General features: G+C 31.8%; 2 protein-coding genes across 7 annotated transcripts in view; both read left to right on the plus strand.

Annotated features, from left to right (window-relative positions):
- Window positions 1–4236, plus strand: part of LOC132749337 (semaphorin-2A-like) — a 62491-nt gene extending 58255 nt beyond the window's left edge. For all 6 annotated transcript variants that reach the window (XM_060739069.1, XM_060739072.1, XM_060739074.1 and 3 more), the window contains 3 exons: window positions 531–652; window positions 2506–2623; window positions 4113–4236. In XM_060739069.1, coding sequence (XP_060595052.1) covers window positions 531–652; window positions 2506–2623; window positions 4113–4168 — 296 coding nt within the window. In that variant the 3' untranslated portion in view covers window positions 4169–4236. The remainder of the gene's footprint in view (window positions 1–530; window positions 653–2505; window positions 2624–4112) is intronic.
- A 637-nt stretch (window positions 4237–4873) lies between these two features.
- Window positions 4874–21411, plus strand: LOC132749339 (uncharacterized). The gene is made up of 8 exons (XM_060739075.1): window positions 4874–4895; window positions 10168–10360; window positions 10922–11064; window positions 11495–11646; window positions 12893–12978; window positions 14744–15034; window positions 16192–16283; window positions 17364–21411. Exons 2-8 carry the CDS (start codon window positions 10216–10218, stop codon window positions 17388–17390), a joined length of 936 nt encoding a protein of 311 aa, XP_060595058.1. The 5' UTR covers window positions 4874–4895; window positions 10168–10215; the 3' UTR covers window positions 17391–21411.
- Window positions 21412–22105: the final 694 nt, after the last annotated feature.

A 22105-nucleotide genomic window follows, 5' to 3' on the forward strand; every position in this document is an offset into this window, starting at 1 on the left:
TTTAAATTATAACAATGGGGTCAAAATTGCCTTTGCCCAGGGGGTCATTGATTTTCAATATAAACATATAGTAAAAAAATCAAAAAATCTTATTGTCTAAAGGTACAAGGATTAATGCGGTGGCATAGCATTTTTCTCAAATGCAATCTTGTTATATAATAATTTTGCATATTTTGGCTTTTCACTAATTCAACAACATATAAAAAAATAAATTTCTGTAATTTGCCTTGTGTAGTTTTAGTAAATATATATTATGTATTCAATTTTTAGTTTCATATTTGCATGTAAGATTTAGAAAAGGCAACTTAGGTCTGGCTTTCACAAATATATCATGAATGAATTTAGTTTTTTTAGTTCCGTTAAACTTTTTGAATGGTATGTAATTTACCTGGTAGAATATTATCTTTATTGAGCTCTAATTGTATAATGTTTAATTTCAGCACCACAGTTTGTATAATGTTTAATTTCAGCACCACAATTTGAATAATGTTTAATTTCAGCACCACAGTTTGAATAATGTTTAATTTCAGCACCACAATTTGTTGGATCGTTTGATGACGAGGAGAAAGTAATATTTTTCTTCCGAGAGACTTCAGTAGAGAACAAGATAAACAGAAATAAAATCTACTCTAGAGTGGGAAAAGTTTGCAAGGTATGTATTTGCCATTAAAGCAGCACACCTCAAATTCATGAAAATTTATGAAAGTTTTGAAAATATATTAAAAAAGTAAAAATATTGTGAAGTGAACAAAGAAAATGATTTTTACATTCCAAATAGCACTTAAGTTACAACCAATGTAAATTACCAAAAAGAGGTAAAACTTGCAGAAATGGCCCTTATTGCTTTAGTATAGCAGTAGAAATATGGTGAAAAATAGTGTGAAAATCGGGCAACAATGGCACATAGCATTGAAATCATTTATTTATCTTAAATCTTTTTACTCTTTCTAAAATGTTAGTATTTTTTTCTCTTGTTTTATTTTCTTGAAATATTTTGGCTTATCTGTAGCTGTAGGCATGCAGCTTTAAGCTAGTACAGGAGAAGGGTATTCTTCCTGTAATTAGTCCCCTACCGGTTTACCGGAGGGGACTTTAGGTTTACCCTCCGTCCGTCTGTCCGTCCGTCCGTCAGTCCGTCCGTCTGTCCGTCAGTCAGTCCGTCCGTCCACAAAACTGGATCCCGCGATAACGCAAAAAGTACTGAAAATATTTTAATGAAACTTGATATATGGATAGATGGCAGTATGGAGGTTATGCACGTCTTTTTCTTTTCTTCCTATGTTGAAAATTCTGGTTGCTATGGCAACAAATAGACTGAAAATATGACAAATTTTACACATAAACTGGATCCCGCGATAACGCAAAAAGTACTGAAAATATTTTTATGAAACTTGATATATGGATAGATGGCAGTATGGAGATTATGCACGTCTTTTTCTTTTCTTCCTATGTTGAAAATTCTGGTTGCTATGGCAACAAATAGACTGAAAATATGGCAAATTTTACACATAACCTGGATCCAGTGATGACACAAAAAGTACTGAAAATATGTTTATGAAACTTGACATATGGGTAGATGGCAGTATGGAAATTATGCACATCCTTTTCTTATCTTCCTATGTTGAAAATTCTGGTTGCTATGGCAACAAATAGACTGAATTTCAAGATTTCTTATTCTAGTTTTTAAGTTTTTTCACTATAAGTTCTTTATTTCTTAAGGTATTTTCTTCAAACTTTAAATATAAGTTGCTTGTCATCAACCATATCATATGTGGCAAGGTTTACAACTCTAGTACAAAATTTATCAGAATTACCTCCCTTGAACTTAAAATTTTCATGAAAAAAAACATTGTTTTTTTTTAATAACTTCTTTTTCTAAATGTATCTACTTCAAACTTCATATAAATGTTTCTTATTGCCACTCAACATTTGTGAGTGTTCAATACTCTAGCAAGACTATTTCCAGAATTATGCCCCTTTTTGAACTTAGACTTTTTTTTGAGAAAATTGGTAATTTTTACTCCAACTTCTTCAATCATGATAGGATTTTAAAAATGATATATTTTGATAACAGGGATGTTTAAAAAATAACTTTAGAGTGTCCTTCAGTCCGTCTGTCTGTACATAAAAACTGTTTCCTGTGATCACTTTTAAAGAACTTTTTCAACAAATTAACTTAAAATAGGAACATAAGTGAATGGCCCTTCAGAATGTTGCTTGGGCTCTTACCGGTAGGGGACTTATGGATTGCTTGCAATACTATGATAATTGCTTGTTGTTAATGCACTACTTCACAAGTAATTTGTTAACTCCCACCTACTATTGTCAAATTCTTACCATCTCTGTGTGATCACATTTTAAAAGGAAGTTATCTCGTGTAATAATGTTTATGTGTTTCATGGTCAATTATCTGGTTATATGATAGTTTTGAAGAATTTAGGGGCAATTTTCTTATTATGCAATCATTTTAACCTGTTTTAGAGCAACTCATTATATTATTTACAGCAAGACCTTGGTGGAGGGTTTAATGAAATGGCAACAAAGACAAAGTGGTTATCCTTCCAGAAAGCCAGGCTGATTTGTTCCCTACCAGGAACCTCTCCACATTATTTTGATGATATATGTAAGTCTGAACATCCTGTTTCTGTGAATTGTTGTTTGCTTTTTTGGAAATATTTAGGATTAACATGTCATTGCCAATAATCTTTACTAACTTCAGACTTATAATGTGTAAAACAATGTACAAAGGGGCACTCCAGGTCATATTCCACACCATTGGGTTCCAGAAAGAAATACACATCCCTCCTTGTCAGTTTTCAGAAAGAAACACACATTTCACTAATCCACCATGGTAGTTTCTATTATAAAACAAACATTTCACCATGGTAGTTTCTATTATAAAACAAACATTTCACCTTGGTAGTTTCTATTATAAATCAGCATTTCACCATGGTAGTTTCTATTATAAATCAAACATTTCACCATGGTTGTTTCTATTATAAAACAAACTTTTCACCATGGTTGTTTCTATTATAAAAACATACATTTCAGCATTGTAGTTTCTATTATAAATATCAAGCATTTCACCATGGCAGTTTCTATTATAAAACAAACATTTAACCATGGTAGTTTCTATTATAAAACAAACTTTTCACCATGGTAGTTTCTATTATAAAACAAACATTTCACCATGGTAGTTTCTATTATAAATCAAACATTTCACCATGGTAGTTTCTATTATAAATCAAACATTTCACCATGGTTGTTTCTATTATAAAACAAACATTTCACCATGGTTGTTTCTATTATAAAACAAACATTTCATCATGGTAGTTTCTATTATAAAACAAACATTTCACCATGGTAGTTTCTATTATAAATCAAACATTTCACCATCGTAGTTTCTTTTATAAAACAAACATTTCACCATGGTAGTTTCTATCATAAATGAAACATTTCACCATGGTAGTTTCTATTATAAAACAAACATTTCACCATGGTAGTTTCTATTATAAAACAAACATTTCACCATGGTTGTTTCTATTATAAAACAAACATTTCATCATGGTAGTTTCTATTATAAAACAAACATTTCACCATGGTAGTTTCTATTATAAAACAAAGATTTCACCATCGTAGTTCCTATTATAAAACAAACATTTCACCATGGTAGTTTCCATAAAGGAATTTAAAGGAATCAAACATTTCACCATGGTAGTATCCAGAAAGAAACACATTTTACCATGAAGTTTCCAGAAGGAATCATGCATTCTAATATGGAAGTTATCAGAGAAAGAAACACATTCCAACTCAGTGATTTCCATAATGAAACAAACATTCAACCATGGTGGTCCCCAGAAAGAAAACACACATTGCCTCATGGTGGTTTTCAGAACGAAACACACATTCCACTATGGTAGTTTCAAGTTTTTTAAATGTTGGATGTGAACTCGGTGTATGTGTTAAGATAAAGAAAATACATAAACTTTTCACTGATGGCTTTTCTATATGCTGTTGTTATAGGCTAGCTATTTGTGACACAATAAGCACTATAAGATGTTACTTACTATATTACATGTACTATTTATATTTCCTATTTTTTATCATTACAGATGATGTTTATCAGACTGGGGACTATTTTTATGCTTTATTCTATAAACAAAAGTAAGTTATTGCTGTTTATATGTACATTTTATACTGCAATTATGGTCACCTTGGCACACGTATTTACAAAAATTTGTATTTAAGCCATCCAGCTGGCTAACAGAAGGTTGGTGGTTATACTAACTTGCTGATGTCCAATCATATGTCTGTTAACACTATGAGTTGGAATCCTGCATCCTGCAGAGCATTTGAAGAAAAACTGTTAAGTTAGGAAGCTGTCCGACTTTATTATAGAACCAAAATGTTTATTCTTAGGGCCTGAAAAAAAATCTGAGATGGGCACTTTAAGTAAGTATTCCTTTGCCTGAAAAACAGGACAGTTACCATTTCCGCAAATTACCAAAACTTACTAAAACACTTTCCTTGGCTGAAAATACACTTTACTGTTATACTATTCAACCAAATCGATTACTCATCAAAATTGAAAAAAGAAAACCGTTTGATTCTCCATCAACTGGTCTTATCATATCTTCCACATGTTTGAGTTAAGAGCAGAAAACACTTGATTCTATTGCATTTTATTGGATGAGATTTTAAATGATTGTCAATAACCTTTGTGTTTGTGTAGTACAATACAGTTTTGTTTCATTAACAGGGAGTAGATAGGAAATTTGCTTTGCAATATGGTTTACCGAGAGTTTAAGAGCCCGCCTTTAAAAAATTTCAAGTACAGAACGCAAGTGTGTTTGGATACAGTACCTATCCAATACCCAAATCCTAGACTAGACAATGAAAAGTGTTAAATTTGTATATTGAATTTATTTCTTAACTACCAATTTTTTTCTGTGTTTTTTTTAGCTCCCCCTGTCACAAAGGACAGGGTGAGCTTTTTGATCGTTTTTCGCCCGGCTCCGTCCTTTGCCCGGGGCGTCCGTCGTCCTAAATTTTTTTTTTAAAATACATCTCCCTCTTAAACCATAACCCAAAATTTCATCAAATTAAAGGGAAATTTTCCTTTGGTGGTCCCCTTAAAAATTGTTCAAAGAATTTTTTTCCCATGCAGAACTCTGGTTGCCATGGCAACCGAAAGAAAAAACTTTAAATATCTTCTTTTAAAAAACCATAAGAGCTAGAGCTTAGATATTTGGCATGAAACATCTTCTAGTGAGTGTCTACCAAGTTTGTTCAAAAAAAGCCCTGGGGTCAAAATTGGCCCCGCCCCGGGGGGTCATTGATTTTCCCTATATGCATATAGTAAAAACTTAAAAAATCTTCTTTTAAAGAACCCAAAGAGCTAGAGCTAAGATATTTAGCATGAAACATGTTCTAATGGGTGTCTACCAAGTTTGTTCAAATAAAAGCCCTGGGGTCAAAATTGGCCCGCCACCGGGGGGTCATTGATTTTTCCCTATATGCATATAGTAAAAACTTAAAAATCTTCTTTTTAAAGAACCAAAAGAGTTAGAGCTAAGATATTTAGCATGAAACATGTTCTAATAAGTGTCTACCAAGTTTGTTCAAATAAAAGCCCTGGGGTCAAAATTGGCCCCGCCCCGGGGGGTCATTGATTTTCCCTATATGCATATAGTAAAAACTTAAAAAATCTTCTTTAAATGAACTCAAAGAGCTATGGCTAAGATATTTAGCATCAAACTAGTTCTAATAGGTGTCTACCAAGTTTGTTCAAATCAAAGCCCTGGGGTCAAAATTGGCACCGCCCCGGGGGTCATTGATTTTCCTTATATGTGTATAGCAAAAACTTAAATAATCTTCTTTGAAAAAACCCAAATAGCTAGAGTTAAGATATTAAGCATGAAACATCTTTTAGTGAGTGTCTACAAAGTTTATTTAAATAAAAGACCTGGGGTCAAAATTGGCCCCGCCCTGGGGTCATTGATTTTCTTTATATGTGTATAGCAAAAACTTAAAATCTTCTTTGAAAAAACTCAAATAGCTAGAGTTTAGATATTAAGCATGAAACATCTTCTAGTAAGTGTCTACAAAGTTTGTTCAAATAAAAGCCCTGGGGTCAAAACTGGCCCGGTCCCAGGGGTGTCATTGTTTTTAACTATATGTGTATAGTAAAAACTTAAAAAAAATCTTCTTTTAAAAAGCCCAATGAGCTAGAGCTTAGATGTTTAGCATGAAACATCTTCTTATAGGTGTCTACCAAGTTTGTGCAAATAAAAGCCCTTGGGTTAAATTGGCCCTGCAACATTTAGGGGGGGTGGGGGGCTATATACAGGTGAGCGACCTCAGGGCCATCATGGCCCTCTTGTTTTGCTCTTTACAACAAAGGATTACAACGGTAGTTATACATAAACAAAATATGGGCTCAAAAATGAACGCCCTATTGATATTTTGCATGGCCCCTGGGCCCCCCTCCACATGTTGTCATGCTAGTATACAGAAGTTGTATGGTTTGATTTAGGCTTATTTAAGTGACACACAACTAAAGTCGTGTGTTGCAGAACTGTTGGATAGTTTGAAATTTTGAATTGTAAGTGTTGCTTTAAACTAGAAATTATGTATGATTTCATACAATTAAGTCACCTCCAGAAATTATCAGGCATTCTTTAATATCAACTTTTCTAGTGTCCTAGCATATATTAAAAGGTAGATTAATTTTCCATCTAAAAACAGGCACAGCCCCCCCATGGGTAAATAGTTAGGGTTGCCGACTTTAAATCACTTTTCATTCACCGCCAAAGCTTCAAATCCCATCACAGAATTTAGATTCTTTCATAGGAGTAAGCTATCCAGCTACCTTACGAAAGGTCTTTTCTACTTGGATGCCTGCTTGTTTCTAAAGTTATGTATGAAGGGACACCTGAGGTCATGTAAAGTTGTTAATGCACAGGATAGCTTCTGAAGGATAAATGTCAGGATTTCTACTAGTACTGACATTTCCTTCATTATCATCTAAGCCCTGCTTTGCCCTTCTTACTGAAATAGCCCTATTTTTCCTTCTTTTAAGCTCACCTGAGCACAGTGCTTAAAGGTGGGCTCTTGTGATGGCAGTGTGTCTGTCATTTGCTATTATCCATAATTTTATTAAATAACATCTCGTCTTAAACCAGTATTTTGACCAAACTTTACAGGAATGATCCTTATGTGGTCCTATACAAAGGTTGTGTACATGACTCTGTCAGATGCTGAACAAGGTCACAGGAGCAAAAAATAGACATAAAAAAAATAAAAAAAATTCTCAGAAACTACAATGCTCAGGGCTATAATATTTGATATGTTAGTTGTGGTCCTCTACAAAAGTTTATAAATCATGCATGGGGGGCCAATACAAATTATTTTACATGGGCCTATACAGGAAAAAATAATTTTTTTAAGTTCATTTTATTTAAAAACTTTTTACAAGGCCAAAATTTTTTTGAAAGGGGCATTTTAGAAATTTTCAATGATTTTTACAAAAGATATAAAAATATGCCCCGGGGAAAAAATTTTGACAATCCGGGGGGTCATATTTTTTATATTAGAAACTAAAAAGACTTTTCCCTCAGAAATTCAATTCCTGGCGAAATAAAGGGAAATTGTACCATCACCTTTGTTCCTATACAGTTATATAAATCATACAGTCACTTCATGTCAAAAATATGTTTTTGTTTCTTTGTGTAAAAAATAAGATAAAGTTACAGCTGGCAACCTTTTAATTTATCGTCCATCCCCAGTTGTTTTTCTCCATTAATTGGGAAGAAGCCTAGCCTTATGATTTTTGGAAAAATTATTTGTAAAATGGCTAATTTAAGTAAAAAGGCGGGTATTTGTTCAGAAGTTTGGGAAAAATGCATGATTTTAAAGAAAATTTCAATTGGGAAGAGGCCTTTTATAGTTTTTGTTAGTTAATGTAAAAAATCACTGGTTTGTTCTTTGTTTTTCCCACATTGGTTAAAAGCCTCACTATAGCAGGCTGCAGGAGAACATCATACAAGCATTCTTTCTGTTGGAATATATGGGTAGAAAGTAATAATCCTTGTCCGCAATCCATTTGAAATCTGATTAAAAAGAGATTTTCTCTGTGAATTAAATTAATATAAAATACCTAAATTCATGATATACTAGTGTTTGTAGTTTCTTTGACTGGTTCTTCAAAGTTTAAATTTTCTGATAAAATCTTTTGAAGTTAGTCTACTTGTAAGGTGTAGACTTCACTTTATTTTTTAGGACCCTCTAGATTTTTATCGGTATTATATTGTAGGGGAATATTTTGTTCAACGTTTCTTTTCCTGAATGGTTTTTTAAAAACAATACTCCAAATGCTTTTTTGATAAAGTTTAAAAAAAAAGATGACAAAAAATTTTTGAGCATTTTTTATAAAAACCAGGGATATAGTAACTTTTAAAAATTTTAACTACTCCCAAACAGCTATTGGAAAAATCCAGGATTTTCCTACCTTTTTATGAAGGGGGAAATTAGAAAGGGGGGAAAGAATGATATTGTTACTCCAAATTATGAGCATTAGATAAAAGAAATTAGCAATTGGAAAACATGGCCTTTAACTGTATGAAGGAAAAGACTGATGTTTAAGCATATTGCTCCATTTCTTTGATAATTTTAACTTTTTGCTAATTTGAGAGAAAAAGATATTGTGCATTTTAACTTATCTGTACATTTCTTTTCATTTAGCTATAACTATTTTTGATTATAAGGTGTGTAAATGGTATCTAAAGGTGTTAAGTATTTTAATGCTTTTGAAAATTTTCATATAAAGTTGCTGGTCTGACTTTCTTTTTAACACATACAAATGTACTTATATTTATAATGATTGAAGACATTCAAATATTTTTTGTGTTTTGGTACAATTCATGTAACTGTACCCATTGGCAGTTTCTTATTTATTGGATGGAGGTGCCTTTTATGGTTTAGGCATAAGAATTGCAGTCACAGTTTATCCCTGTGTATTTGTAAGAGTGACTAAATGGGTTCAAATAACTGGAATCTATGTATTTCTTAGTTCCAGGGGGTGAGGTGATTTTGACCCCTGATGTTGCTTTGAAGTTTGTAACACCTGAGGATAGTCAAAATCATCCTTCCTGTTTTAGTACCATACATGTATAATCTAAATTGTGATGGAGCGTTATAAAACCAAATACACACATTGTGTAATGGTTGCTAACATTAACAACAGATTTTGCTATAATTTTGTTCAGGCATTTGTCAGAAACACGAGGGTGAGCCAAAACATGTTTTGTTTTATTTTCTTGCTTGGCATATTTAATAAAATTTAAAGTGAACTGATTTAAGTGACCAAGTCTGAATATATGATTATGCTGTTTGCCTCTATTTTTTTATTATTTTTTTATTTTGTCAACAAGCTCATTTTAATTGAACATTATTTTACTATGCTTGAATTACCAATACACCATGTATAATTGTCAGACATCTAATACATAAATATATATATACACTATATCCAGCATGATGGTATGATTTGTTTTTAATTTTTTTTTAATCCATTCTTAATTTGTTGAATTTATGTAATGGATTTTCCCAAATCTTTGTATTTGTCATAAAAGAAGGGAAATGTAAACAAAGTAGTCTTTTGATTTTCATACAAAATACCAAATCACTATAACTATACTAATGGACCAAAGCAATAGAACCAAATAATGTTTCAGGTACTTGGCCAGTGTCAGTAAAATTCCAGAAACTATAACAGGACACTAAAGATAAAAAAATTTTGAGAATAAGATTAAAAGCATTTCTAGGGCATACTAGTAATAGGCCTTTGATGCTCAATTATTTATATGAGTTGAGCCAATTTAATATTGAAGTCACAGTATCTATACTGTGTTCAATCAGATATTTTCCTTTGAAATTATTATAACTAATAATATATTTTTCCCCTTTAAATACATGTAGTTACATTTGTGAGTAGCATTGCTGAGGATCATTGGACTATGATATTGGAGTATATTGTATGAGCTGTATTATTTGATTTTTCACCTTCAACATATTATTATGTCTAATTCAGCAAATTTTTATTAATAAGCCCTTACTTATATTAGATTAAAAAGGTAGATTTATGTGCTCCTTTGTTATATATTACAGTGCACTGCCCACAAAACTAATCGTGACATATTTAACAACAAAGTCTCTATGTACCAACTGATGGATACCGATGTGAAACCAGTCTATGGTAGACCAATCTATTTTAAGACCGGTAAACAGTTTATCAAAATTGCTGTCAGTGAAACAAAGACAGGAGAAGGTGAAACAGGCAGAAACATCTACATAGCATCAGGTATGTTCCTATATTGTATAATGATCATATTTACATTATGTCATTTAAGTTTAGCTTGTTGAGTTTGTGTAATAATAAACTTGACATGCATTTAATTTACAGCTGTTTTTGAGTAGTGAACACGGACCGAAAATTGACGATTTTAATTTTGATAACACAATATGGTTTTCATACAAAACCATTTGTCTGATTTCACAAATAATTGTATTACTTGTAATTAAAATAATTATTCAATTCATTCAAATTATCTAACCCTGATGAAGACTTGTGTGAGTCAAAATGTCAGTTATCATCATTAAATTAAACCTTAAAACTTATCCTGAGTTGATTGTTTGTTCCACTTTTATTAATTTTCTTAGTATTTAATTAATGTTTATCTATTATGGGAAAACAAGTGTTAAATTTCCATGGGTCACATGACGTTATTGATTTATTTGCAAAGGAAAATACAAAATTGAAAACAATTTTGGCAAAATGCAAAGTTTTATTTTACTATTTGCAGTACACTGAAATAAGCGTAATTTAACTTGAAAATATGTTTAAATTCTATTATACTTTCAGATGAGGGAGAAATACATGATATACTAATGAAAACATTCGAGACAGGTTCACCATCGTTCCACTTGGAGCATCCATCAACCATATATCGTCCTTTTACTGACAAGGAAAACAGGAATTATGCTATATGGAATATGAAATTTGTTGTTAGTATTGATATTGTTTATTTCTTCCATTTTTAAACAATTGACTATACATAAGTATATAAATATATATAAGTATAGAAGTATATTGAGAGTTAATTATCCAGATTTCTAATTAAAGTTTTTGTGCAGTAAAAATAAAAAGATATTTTACGATAACTTCTGTACTTTTCAAGGTATCTTCTGTGAACTTTAAATTTGTGTTACTTATCTGACAAATTTTATAACTCTAGAAACAATATTTCAATAGTCATCTTTCATTAGAATTTTCATTAAACATTTTTTTACTGTAAATTCTTTATTTCTTAAGGTATCTTTTTAAGTGTAAGTCGAGTTGGATATGACAGTAAGTTGATAATTATAAAATAAAATGCAAGTCACAACTATAATGCTGACATATATTAAAATAAATATGTTGTATTTTATGTTTCAGAATAATTCATTAGTGTTGGGAACAGACTTTAATGTTACATATTTTAACATAGACAATATTTGTTCAAAGATAAGGGATATAAATGTGTGCATAACAAATACAAGATGTAAATGGGCCAAAGGTGATAGTTGTCAATACTGTATGAAAGCAAAGTAAGTTTACTTTTCATGTATCCTATTTCTACAAAATTAGTTCCCCCTGACAAGGCTTTATAATGTTACCTATTGTATGATATATTTTTCCTGAATGCTCCGTAATGAAAGTGACTATAATAGCCCTAGATAAGCAAAGTTTTTATGTTGAATAACTTGCACCTGAATGCTTTTATTGGTTCAATTTCCACTTGAAAACTTGAAAGTGGTCATATGGCTTTGTAAATATCAACATTACAGAAAAAAAAGCATAATTACTAAACTGAAATCATGTCTACAACTAAATGTCGTAATTCTGTTTCCCCAAATTTTTGGGAGACATTGTTTTTGCCTTTGCAGTCTGTCCGTCCTTTTGTGGTCCGTCCGTCCGCAATAAGCTTGTCAGGTCAAACAACTGGTCGAATTTCAACCAAACTTTACAGGAGTGATCAGTACCATCCCTAGTTGTGCAAATCACCGGCATGTTCTGCTTCGCTGCACAAATTGGCTGCCAGAGCTAAAAATAGAAAAATCTTGTCTAGCCTTCACAGGTCTGGGGATTTCAACCAAACTTTACAGGAGTGATCAGTACCATTGCTAGTTGTGCACATCACCAGCAAGTTCTGCTTTGCTGCACAGAATGACTGCCAGAGCTAAAAATATGAAAATCTTGTCCGGGTTTCACAGGTCAAACTACTGGTGGGATTTTAACCAAACTTTACAGGAGTGCAGTACCTTCCCTAGTTGTGCAAATCACCGGCACGTTCTGCTTCGCTGAACAAAATGGCTGCCAGAGCTAAAAATAGAAAAATTTTGTCCGGTCTTCACAGGTCAAACTACAGGTGGGATTTCAACCAAACTTTACAGGAGGGATCAGTACCATCGCTAGTTGTGCACAATACAGGCACGTTTTGCTAGGCAGCAAAAAATGGCCGTCAGAGCTATAAATAGAAAAAATTTGTCCGGCTATCACAAGTCAAGCTACTGGTGGGATTTCAATAAAACTTCACATGAGTGACCATACACAGTTTTGGGATACATGTTTTTGTGACAAAAACCCTTCTAGTTATATTATTCTAAGTATGTGTTATTATATTTTAAGATCCTCTTAAGTTCCTAAAATAAAATACTCTAACCCTACCTTTGAATATATGACATAACACATTAAACAAACACTATTCACATATTGAATTTAGAATAATTTTGCTATTCAAACTAGTTTTGTTGTGAACAATGAAGAAATATATATTATTATTTTTTACCCTAGTGACACAACATCGTGTGAAACTCTTGACTGGTATAATGTAAAAAGGAACGGTGCCATAAACTCCATTAATGAAGAAATAGTAATAAGTAAGTTAATAGTTTTTTTTATGAAGGTTTCTTACCTTGACTATTGATGGGAGAACTTTTCTATCAATCATGATTTTGTTAAAAAATAAAACTGAAAAGGGGAGGTAACCCTAGCACAATGAAAGCAAAATATCATCAATAAAAAACTCAGGCCGAGTTGCATAGTGACTGTTTTAGAGTTAATTTGCATTTATTTCTTGATAGCGCAACATTTGATGAAATGCTATGCCACAGATATTGTTCTATAGTTGCTTATACAAAATTTCACCCTGTTTTTTCCCTTTTTGAAGAATAAGGCAGTATGTTTTTTCATTCAAGTTACCAAATTATCTGATTAGTAAAATTGTTTAAAACTATGTATAATGACTGAAAACGGATTTTTTTATGCTTGATTTTTATTTACAGCTATAAAAACCAATCTAAAAGAGTAAAAACTTACATTCAAGGGCATATAACTCAAAATGTAGCGAAGTGACCTCCCAATTTTTATAAGCTTGACTATTCGATAAGAATAAGTAGAGCTATCCTAGTCACCCAAGCATTGGCATCGGCGTAACCACTTATGTTAAAATTTCTGTAATAGCTCAAATATTTTTAAAGTCCATTGACATATGGCTTTGAAACTTTGCACACATGGTCACCATCATGCCCCCAACATATAGACAGGAGAAGGTAACTCTATCAAGCATTTTGACAGAATAGTGCCCCTTTTTCGACTTGGAATTTACATTAAAGTTTGTGTACCACCTCAGATATTTTCAAAGTCCATCGAAATATGGCTTTGAAACTTTGCACACTTGTTCACCATCATGACCCCAACCTGTAGACAGGAGAAGAGAAGGTAACTCTATCGAGCATTTTGACAGAATTAAGCCCGTACCACCTCAGATATTTCATATTTCATTGACATCTTGCTTTGAAACAAGTTGAAATTTTATACACTTCTTTGAAAGCATAATAGGACTCTCTCCAAGGCCTGTAAATGTAACATGGATTTGGAAAAAATATGGCCCTTTTTTGAACATGGATAATTTTACATTATCAAGGCTTTTTTACTATCAAGCACTATGAATAGTGACGTGTGCTGTCCTACTTACAGCTTTTGTTTCATTAATGTGTTTCAGTTATGATTCTCTTTAATCATGCAAAGTTTAAGAAAATTCTCTGCTCTAGTTAAAAAAAAATTCTTTGTTGATGTTAAAAATGTACTTCTGTAGACTATTAATTTTAAATCATATACAGAGCTCCAGAAAAACATGGTTTTATCGTTAAAACAAAATGATTTCCACTAAAAACAAATTTATTTTCAAATGCTGTTGTTCAAAAACAAGTTCATTTTAAATTTCAGTCATTTAGAAATTAGTTAAAATCACTGAAAATGAAAGAAACAGTTTTAAGATTGTACCATTTAGTACTAGACTACCTTCCTCCGTGCTAAGCTACCAAAGCATCTCCCGGCGTGGGTTCGATCCCTGGGAGATGCTTTGGTAGTTTAGCACGGAGGAAGGTAGTCTAGTACTGGTTTAACTCTCCAAGATTGATGGTTAGGAAACTACCCACCTATATGACTGAAATACTGTTGGGAAAAGGCGTAAAATGAAACAAACAAACAAACAGAACTTTTAAAGTCTCTGCATTGCCAGTTCAGTAACTATGATAACCACTACACTACAGCAGCAGCACTTTTATTACCATAGTGGTGAGCTGTTTATAGCTACATTTACCACAGTTATATATATATATTTGTATTTTATATATATTAAAGGAGACGAAGTATCATTAGACACTGTGGCAGCAGGCTTGTATGTTACAGTACCTTTTCAAGCAAAGATATTTACTGACAGTCAAAGTATAATATGGTATCAAAATGTTCAATGCGACGGCAGAAACATACTGCAAGAGTATCCAGAAAAATATGCCATTTCTTTATCCAATGAATTAATTATAAAAAATGTAAGTAAGGTGGTGGATGATAAGCAACATTATTCCGTGTGCTACCAGGGCCAGGGCCAGACAGGCTTAAAATTAGAGGGATACAAAATAAGTGTTAGTGAAGGTAAGATACATGTATTTATTTGTTCTGTATATAGGCCTTTATCATTGTTTTTTATATAAAGGTACTGTTTTTCATCATATTTTATTGAGAATAAAATTTTGGGAAACAAACTTTATTAAACTCTAAATGAAATTAACCTTTGGAGCAAGTGTAATGTTTTTTTTTGTTTTGTTTTTTTAGAAAATGGGGCTTTAAGCAAAAGAAAATAGCAAAAGAAATGGCCCCTTAATTAATAAATTCAGATCGTTTGTCTGTTAGCAATTTCCTATCTGTACCACAATAATTGATCTGGTATATTTAGTCAAATGCTCATTTGTCTCTCAACACTGATTCAGAAATCATGTGAAATAAGTATTTGAGCCGCGTCACAACAAAACCAACATAGTGCGTTTGCAACCAGCATGGATCCAGACCAGCCTGCACATCTGCGAAGACTGATCAGGATCCATGCTGTTTTCTTACAAACCCTATTTCAAGTAGAGAAACTGATAGCAAACAGCATGGATCCTAATCAGACTGCGCAGATGAACAGACTGGTCTGGATCCATGCTGGCCGCAAACACACAATGTTAGTTTTGTTATGGCGCGGCTCATTGGTCTCTTGCAATGAAAATGGTTATTACTGATTAGTCATCTAAAACTTGTTAGGCTGACTACTGGCTGAAATGTGGCCAAAAATGTGTTAAAATTAGCACAAAACCAGAACAGATATCACTAAAAATGTTTTGAAAAACAATTTAACCATTTGAGTAGATAACATTAATAAGCAGGCTTAGATTAGAGATAAATATAAAAAATATAGTGGTATATCTAGATACATGTATAATGATAATCACAGTATTGTAAAAGGTTATAACTCACTCTAAAAAGATTGATATTCCCTAGAAAAGTTTTATCATTTTTATGAGAAAAAGGAAAAAAAACAGAAACACAGGAATGTCATGGAAATTTTTATTTTCCATGGAACTTGATACTAACTAAAATGAACAAAAAAGGTTATTTATTATGATTTCATTTACAAGTTTATCTTGATTTTACATAAAACTATTACTGTATTTATCTATATTGTCATGTTTTAATTTCCAAAAATTCTTCACTGTTTTTATGTGTTCCTTATGTAACTTGAGTTAATAATGATATGTTCTGTTCTGTTACAGGACAGGAAGATATTATTGAGGTATGGAAACAACAGTTTAATGATTGGTCATCAGCTTTTGTAAAATGGAAAGGATGTGCCAACTCTTATTATGTAAGAAGATCTGCAATTTTATTTTAAATGAAAAAAAATTGAAATAGTAATAGAATTGTAGTGTACTTTATTTATTTTTAAGTATCTATGTATGCTTAATGATTTACAACATGTAGATATTATTCTAGAACTAGAAATGTGTACATAGGACAAGGATGCCCTCCACAATCCATTGTTTTGTCAGTCTACTGAGGTACAGTATGACAGATGGACAGACAAAGGAAATTCTACCCCTAAGTGTTTCGGGCATTAAAATGACATCCAATGTTTTCAATGTTTACATCTTCATAATGATTTATCCCAAGATTGAGCTGCAAGAATTTCAGATCACAATTTTATATCTTTAAGTATGATTAAAAAAAATTAAAACAACCCCAGATGCATAACTACACATGCTGACCAACATTCCTGTTTTGTGAATCTGGATCAAATACATTTTGAGCTATGTGCAATATAAGTTGCAAATTGCAAATTTTAACTAAGTCAGGGGCAATAACTGAAGAAAAAAAGCAGCAACTGAATTAAACCACATGCGAAACCCCAAGTGCTGATCAACATTCTTTAATAGTTTGTTGACTCTAGCTCAAGCACTTTTAGGGGTGACACAACATTTTGGAATGGATTTTACCTAGTCAAGGACAATTACTATTAATAAACAAACAAGCAAAACCTCAGGTGTATAACTACACATGCTGACCAACATTCCTGTAATGTGTCATGACTTTAGGTCAAATACTTTTTTTTTACAAGTTGAAAATTGCAAATTTTTACTAAATCATGGGCAATACTGAATAAATGCACAAGATTGACTCTCGCTCAAGCACTTACAGAGCTAAACATGACACAATTTCTTAACAGACAGACAGATGTACAGACAGACTGGCAATGGCAAATCCCCCCTATCCCCACAAAAACATAGTGGCTTTTATAAGTATGGTTATGGTAATACCTCATCAATTATTAATATAACTTTATCTGAATTTATGATGTGAAGGGGCTTTATCTAATATTTATGTGATCAAATGTATTGCAATATGAGATATTAGTATGCTCTAGAACTGAATAATATTTATATTTCAGGAAACGTGTCAAGCTGGAAATGGATAATGCAAGTATAACCAAAGGATACTAAAATTCCAACATTGCCGTTCTCTCTATATGTAGTTTATCTGTTTTAAACAGTCACCTTTCCAACATGAAGCGGACCTTCCAAGGTCACATATGTTTGTCAGGCTGGTTGTTATGTCTTAACAATAGAGATATTCGGGAATTCAGCAAATGTGGGTTTTTCCAATGTAACCCTTGGGTACTAACAAACATTTACAGTCTAATCTTAGTAAATATATCAGTAATAAGCGCAACATGTCGATCACTCTATGGGGGGCGTCCGTGGCCAAGTGGTTAAGGTTATTGACTTTAAACCTCTTGCCCCTAACCGCTGAGGTTTGGAATCCCGACAGGGACTTTGGATTCTTTCATGTGAGGATGCTATCCAGCTAGCTTACAGAATGTCAGTGGTTCTAGTCAGGTGTCTGTTTGTGCCTGACATAACGCACAGAAGGGCACCTGAGGTCTTCCTCCACTGTTAAAGCTGGAACGCCATATGACGTATACTGTGTCGGTGTGACGTAAAACCCAATCAAACAAAAGTTGATCACTCTATTGTGAACTGAACACCATAAGGAAATAATGATAAAAATTTGTTTACACCCCAGGATTAGATGGGAAACGCACATTTGCCAAGTTCCAGATTAACATCTTTATCATTACATTGCATTGTCCTATAATTATTTATTCTATGTTATCACGGCTAATGTTTTATTGTATCTATGAGTATGCTGAAAAAAGGCATGCAATTTTTTGTCAGGTGTTCGAAAAAAGCCACAAAGGAAATTAAATTGAATCTATGTCACAATGATGAATTTTGACTTAAAGGGACTCCATTGTGGTTTTCTTAAACCCCTTTCACACTAGGGTGGCGTTCTCGCGTGCAAACACTGTTAAAGCCCAGTCTAGTGTGATAGGGCCTTTACATGAAGGGGACTGGAAATATTTCTTTAAAGATTTGCTTACCATTTAGAAAGGGTTGGACCAATACTTTGTTTGCAAAATTTCAGATCATTCACTCACTGCTAAATAATCATTTTTATTGGGCAAAATGACTCTAATGCAAAAAGCGTTTAAAAATAAAAAGTGTTAAAATGCAATTTAACACAAATTGGGCTTAATAATGCACTAAATTTAATTTTCGGTTCCATTCCTTGTTCATAGCATTCTTATTGTTTGCGTGTTTTTGTTGTTAAATGTCCCAGTTTATGTATGTAAGAATTCCAAATTTAACGCTTTTAGGGTTTTGGTTCTCAGTGGAGCTACTTTAAAATTGCATTTAAGAATTATAATTTATGAACTGTCACTGTTAAAGTTAATTGTAATTATAAATATAGCTGTTTGTTTAATATTGCCTTAAAACATAAATTCTGATTTCTTTCACAGTAAATATTAGTTTTCTTTGAATTGGAAGAAATTTTTAGATCAGTTTTGCTTTTTTTTAAATATATATTTTTTGCACCTTTGGTTTTATACAGTATGGGCATTCAGAGCATTTAGAAAAATACTTTTTCATCAAGATATTCACCATTATGAAGATAATATCTTTCAGTTTTATTTTATCCACAAGCATGACATATATATATAACAATAGAAGTCTGTTCTTTACAGTAAGACGTATTTTTTAGCTCATCTGTTTTGTAGAAAAGTCAAGCTTATATAAATGATGGCTGCATCATCATCTTTGTCATAGTGCAAAAACTGAAATTTTGAAAGCAGTATTTTTTGAGTTATGCCTCTTTTTTAATCATTTTTTTTAGAGACAAACATTAACCCCGCATGTTGTGCTCTTGTTATTTAAGAACGTTGGATTTTTTATTTTACTTAAGTTTAATAGTACATAATCAAGTCTTCAAAATAATAATGTAGTACTCATATGCACTAATTCCATTTGATAAATTTGGCATTGCTTATTTGTGTTCAATTAAATATTATTACCATCTTTTTTTCTTGCCACTTTAAAACCTTTACTATTTATGAACATGTGATATTTTAACAGCACTTTGTACACTCTAAACTCATTTTTTTTTGTCATCAATTTGAATTTGAACCAATTTTTGTATTACATTGTTAAGTATATTCATGTCAAGTATCTATCAACATTTCTTGCCACTAAATTCCCTTAACACAAACATTTGGTAAAGTTGTCCTACAAAAGTGGCAACATAGTAGACAAATAAAGAGACAGCTGATTGGTGGATGATTTTTGGTAAGAAACTATTTACCTTTATCAACTGTATGCATCTACCATCTTACTACTCATATTATTGATATAATAGACAATATTAGCATCATTTTTAACTTCTTTTTTTTTTAATAGTAGAAATTGAAAAAATATATAGTTTCTAATTTCCTATTATAGAAAAAATGACATTAAATTAAAAAAAAAAAGTGCAGATGTTTATTTTTATTTGCATTTTAAAATAAAGGCATTTGTTAAATATAAAGACTAATTATAAAGTGTAATTCACAATGTGTTCAATTACTAATCTGATATTTGTTTCCTTAACAATTAGCAAACATTAGCGTAACTAAAACATTACAGAATTAACAATTTACATGAAAAAATATTTATATATGTATTTTATAATTTGAAAAGTTTTTGACTTATGTGTGCATGTAATGACAGATCAGAATTGTGAAGTGTTTGATTAAAAGCAGCTTTAGGTTCTTTGTCTGTCTAGAGCAAGGTCACTCTGTACACCCATCATCCCTGCTGTCTAACAACGCTCTATTCTGTTGCTGTTTAATTTTAGCCTTATAGTTTGAAATTTCATAAATTAGCAATGAAATGTTGCTAATGTCCATTATACAAATTTGCACACATTATTGTAATTATTACTTATGGATAAAATTATATTGTATATACTTCTATATTTATTGTGCAATATCGTGTTTTAATCTGTAATTATTATGATGAATGACTTTAGTTTAGAGTGCTGTAATAGTTAATTCACTATTGAGACAAAGGCAATGTGTCACATTAGCATGATATAACTCATGTGATTGGTAGACATAACTGTACCAAAAATGTCACACCAGTTTACTATTTATAGTATTTCACTTAGAATTTTACATTTATAAGTGTGATATTATTGTAAATCTAATGTTAAATTGCGACACTTTATAGTGTGACATTAAACAAGAGAAAAGGAGAGGAGGGACATTAAAAGGATGCTGACAGAGTACATAAAATTGCAACACCCTTAGAAATTGTGACACTGTAAGAAATTGTGACATGTTTAAACATTGTGACACTGTAAGAAATTGTGACACCATTAGAAAATTGTGACACCATAAGAAATTCTGACACAATTAAAAATTGTGACACCATAAAAAATTGTGACACCATTAGAAATTGTCACGCTGTTAGAAAAGTGTGACACCATTAGAAAATTGTGACACTGTTAGAAATTGTGACACCATTAGAAAATTGTGACACTACTTTATGAGTCATTTTACCAGGATAGTGTGCTATAACTATACATTATTATAAATGATTGTGTTTCCATGTTCACATGTATGAAATAGATTGTGAAGCAGACTGAGGTTATCATTACTATGTAATGATTTGTACAAAGTTACAGTGATAAGGTCGTGCTGCCATAAGTAAGATAGGGAAATAAGTGACTTAACTTGTGAATAAGCAGGATTTAATGGTTCAAAACAATAGTGATGATTGTTGCTGAAGTCTTCAATATGTGTTTTTAGGAAAAGCAACAATATGCTTGTAGGAAAGCACAGTGCGTGAACATTTAAAGTACATTGTATAAACAAATGTTACAGGAGTGTTGTAAAATGATGATAGCATCAACAGCTGGTATTATTCCTTTGATTGCTTGTTACAGTTACTGAAACTGTTACACAATTTAGAAAGTAAAGAACATACAAGGTTAAAAGTTCTTGCCTGTAATTGTATGGTGCAAATGTTTTACATTTTTTGTGGATGTTGTATGATATAATTAAATATTTTTCAAATTGTTTTCACTGTCATTTTCTTATGTATAAAAGTATTTACAATGTACCTTTTTCCTGTTTTTTATTTGTGACTACTTATTTTGTGATTTATGTTAGATGTGATTAATTTTTGCCGGTCATTTTGAAACAGAAAATTGCTTAAAGTGATGTGTACACAGTACAGTACTTTCCATTTAAGGTCTCACAGAAAAATAAATTGTTAAAATGTTTAAATTTATTTTTTTTTTTTTTTTTTTTTTTTTTTTATAGAATTTAAACATAAATAAGATGATTTAAATATTTTGTTTTACTTTTATTATTACGGATGTTTTGAAACAAGTATGCAGCTATTTCAATTCTGTATGGTCAAAAACAAACACCTTTAGACAAATTATAAACAATCTGTACTAAAAAAGATTTCTTGTATTTTGTCACCAGTTATTGTTGTACTTTTGTTATCAGTTATTGTATTAAAGGATCCATTCTTAACCCTTAATCTGCTGAAACAGAATGAGTTTAGCCTGTTGTTACCAGTATACAGCCAGGCAACTCAGCACATCTGTGCAGTCTGACCAGGCTCTATACTGTTGACTTACTAACTTTAAACTTTCATCTTGATATCCCCAGAGTTGATAATGTAATGTGCGAGTCACATACAAAATATGGAAGCTTGACGAGTCCATTTACCTGGATAGTGTACAGCAGGTTAGGGGTTAGAATTTAAAAAAAAATAATTTAAAGATGGGAATTATGTGTTT

The sequence above is a fragment of the Ruditapes philippinarum genome, unplaced genomic scaffold (assembly GCF_026571515.1).
Source record: "Ruditapes philippinarum isolate M1 unplaced genomic scaffold, ASM2657151v2 ctg113_1_1_1_1, whole genome shotgun sequence".
In the NCBI taxonomy this organism is placed as follows: Eukaryota; Metazoa; Mollusca; class Bivalvia; order Venerida; family Veneridae; genus Ruditapes; species Ruditapes philippinarum.

Coding starts and splice junctions, on each gene's coding strand:
- LOC132749339 (XM_060739075.1), top strand. CDS start 10,216: ATGTACCAACTGATGGATACCGATGTGAAACCAGTCTATGGTAGACCA. Junction 10,361..10,921: donor AAACATCTACATAGCATCAG/GTATGTTCCTAT, acceptor TTATACTTTCAG/ATGAGGGAGAAATACATGAT. Junction 15,035..16,191: donor CAAAATAAGTGTTAGTGAAG/GTAAGATACATG, acceptor GTTCTGTTACAG/GACAGGAAGATATTATTGAG.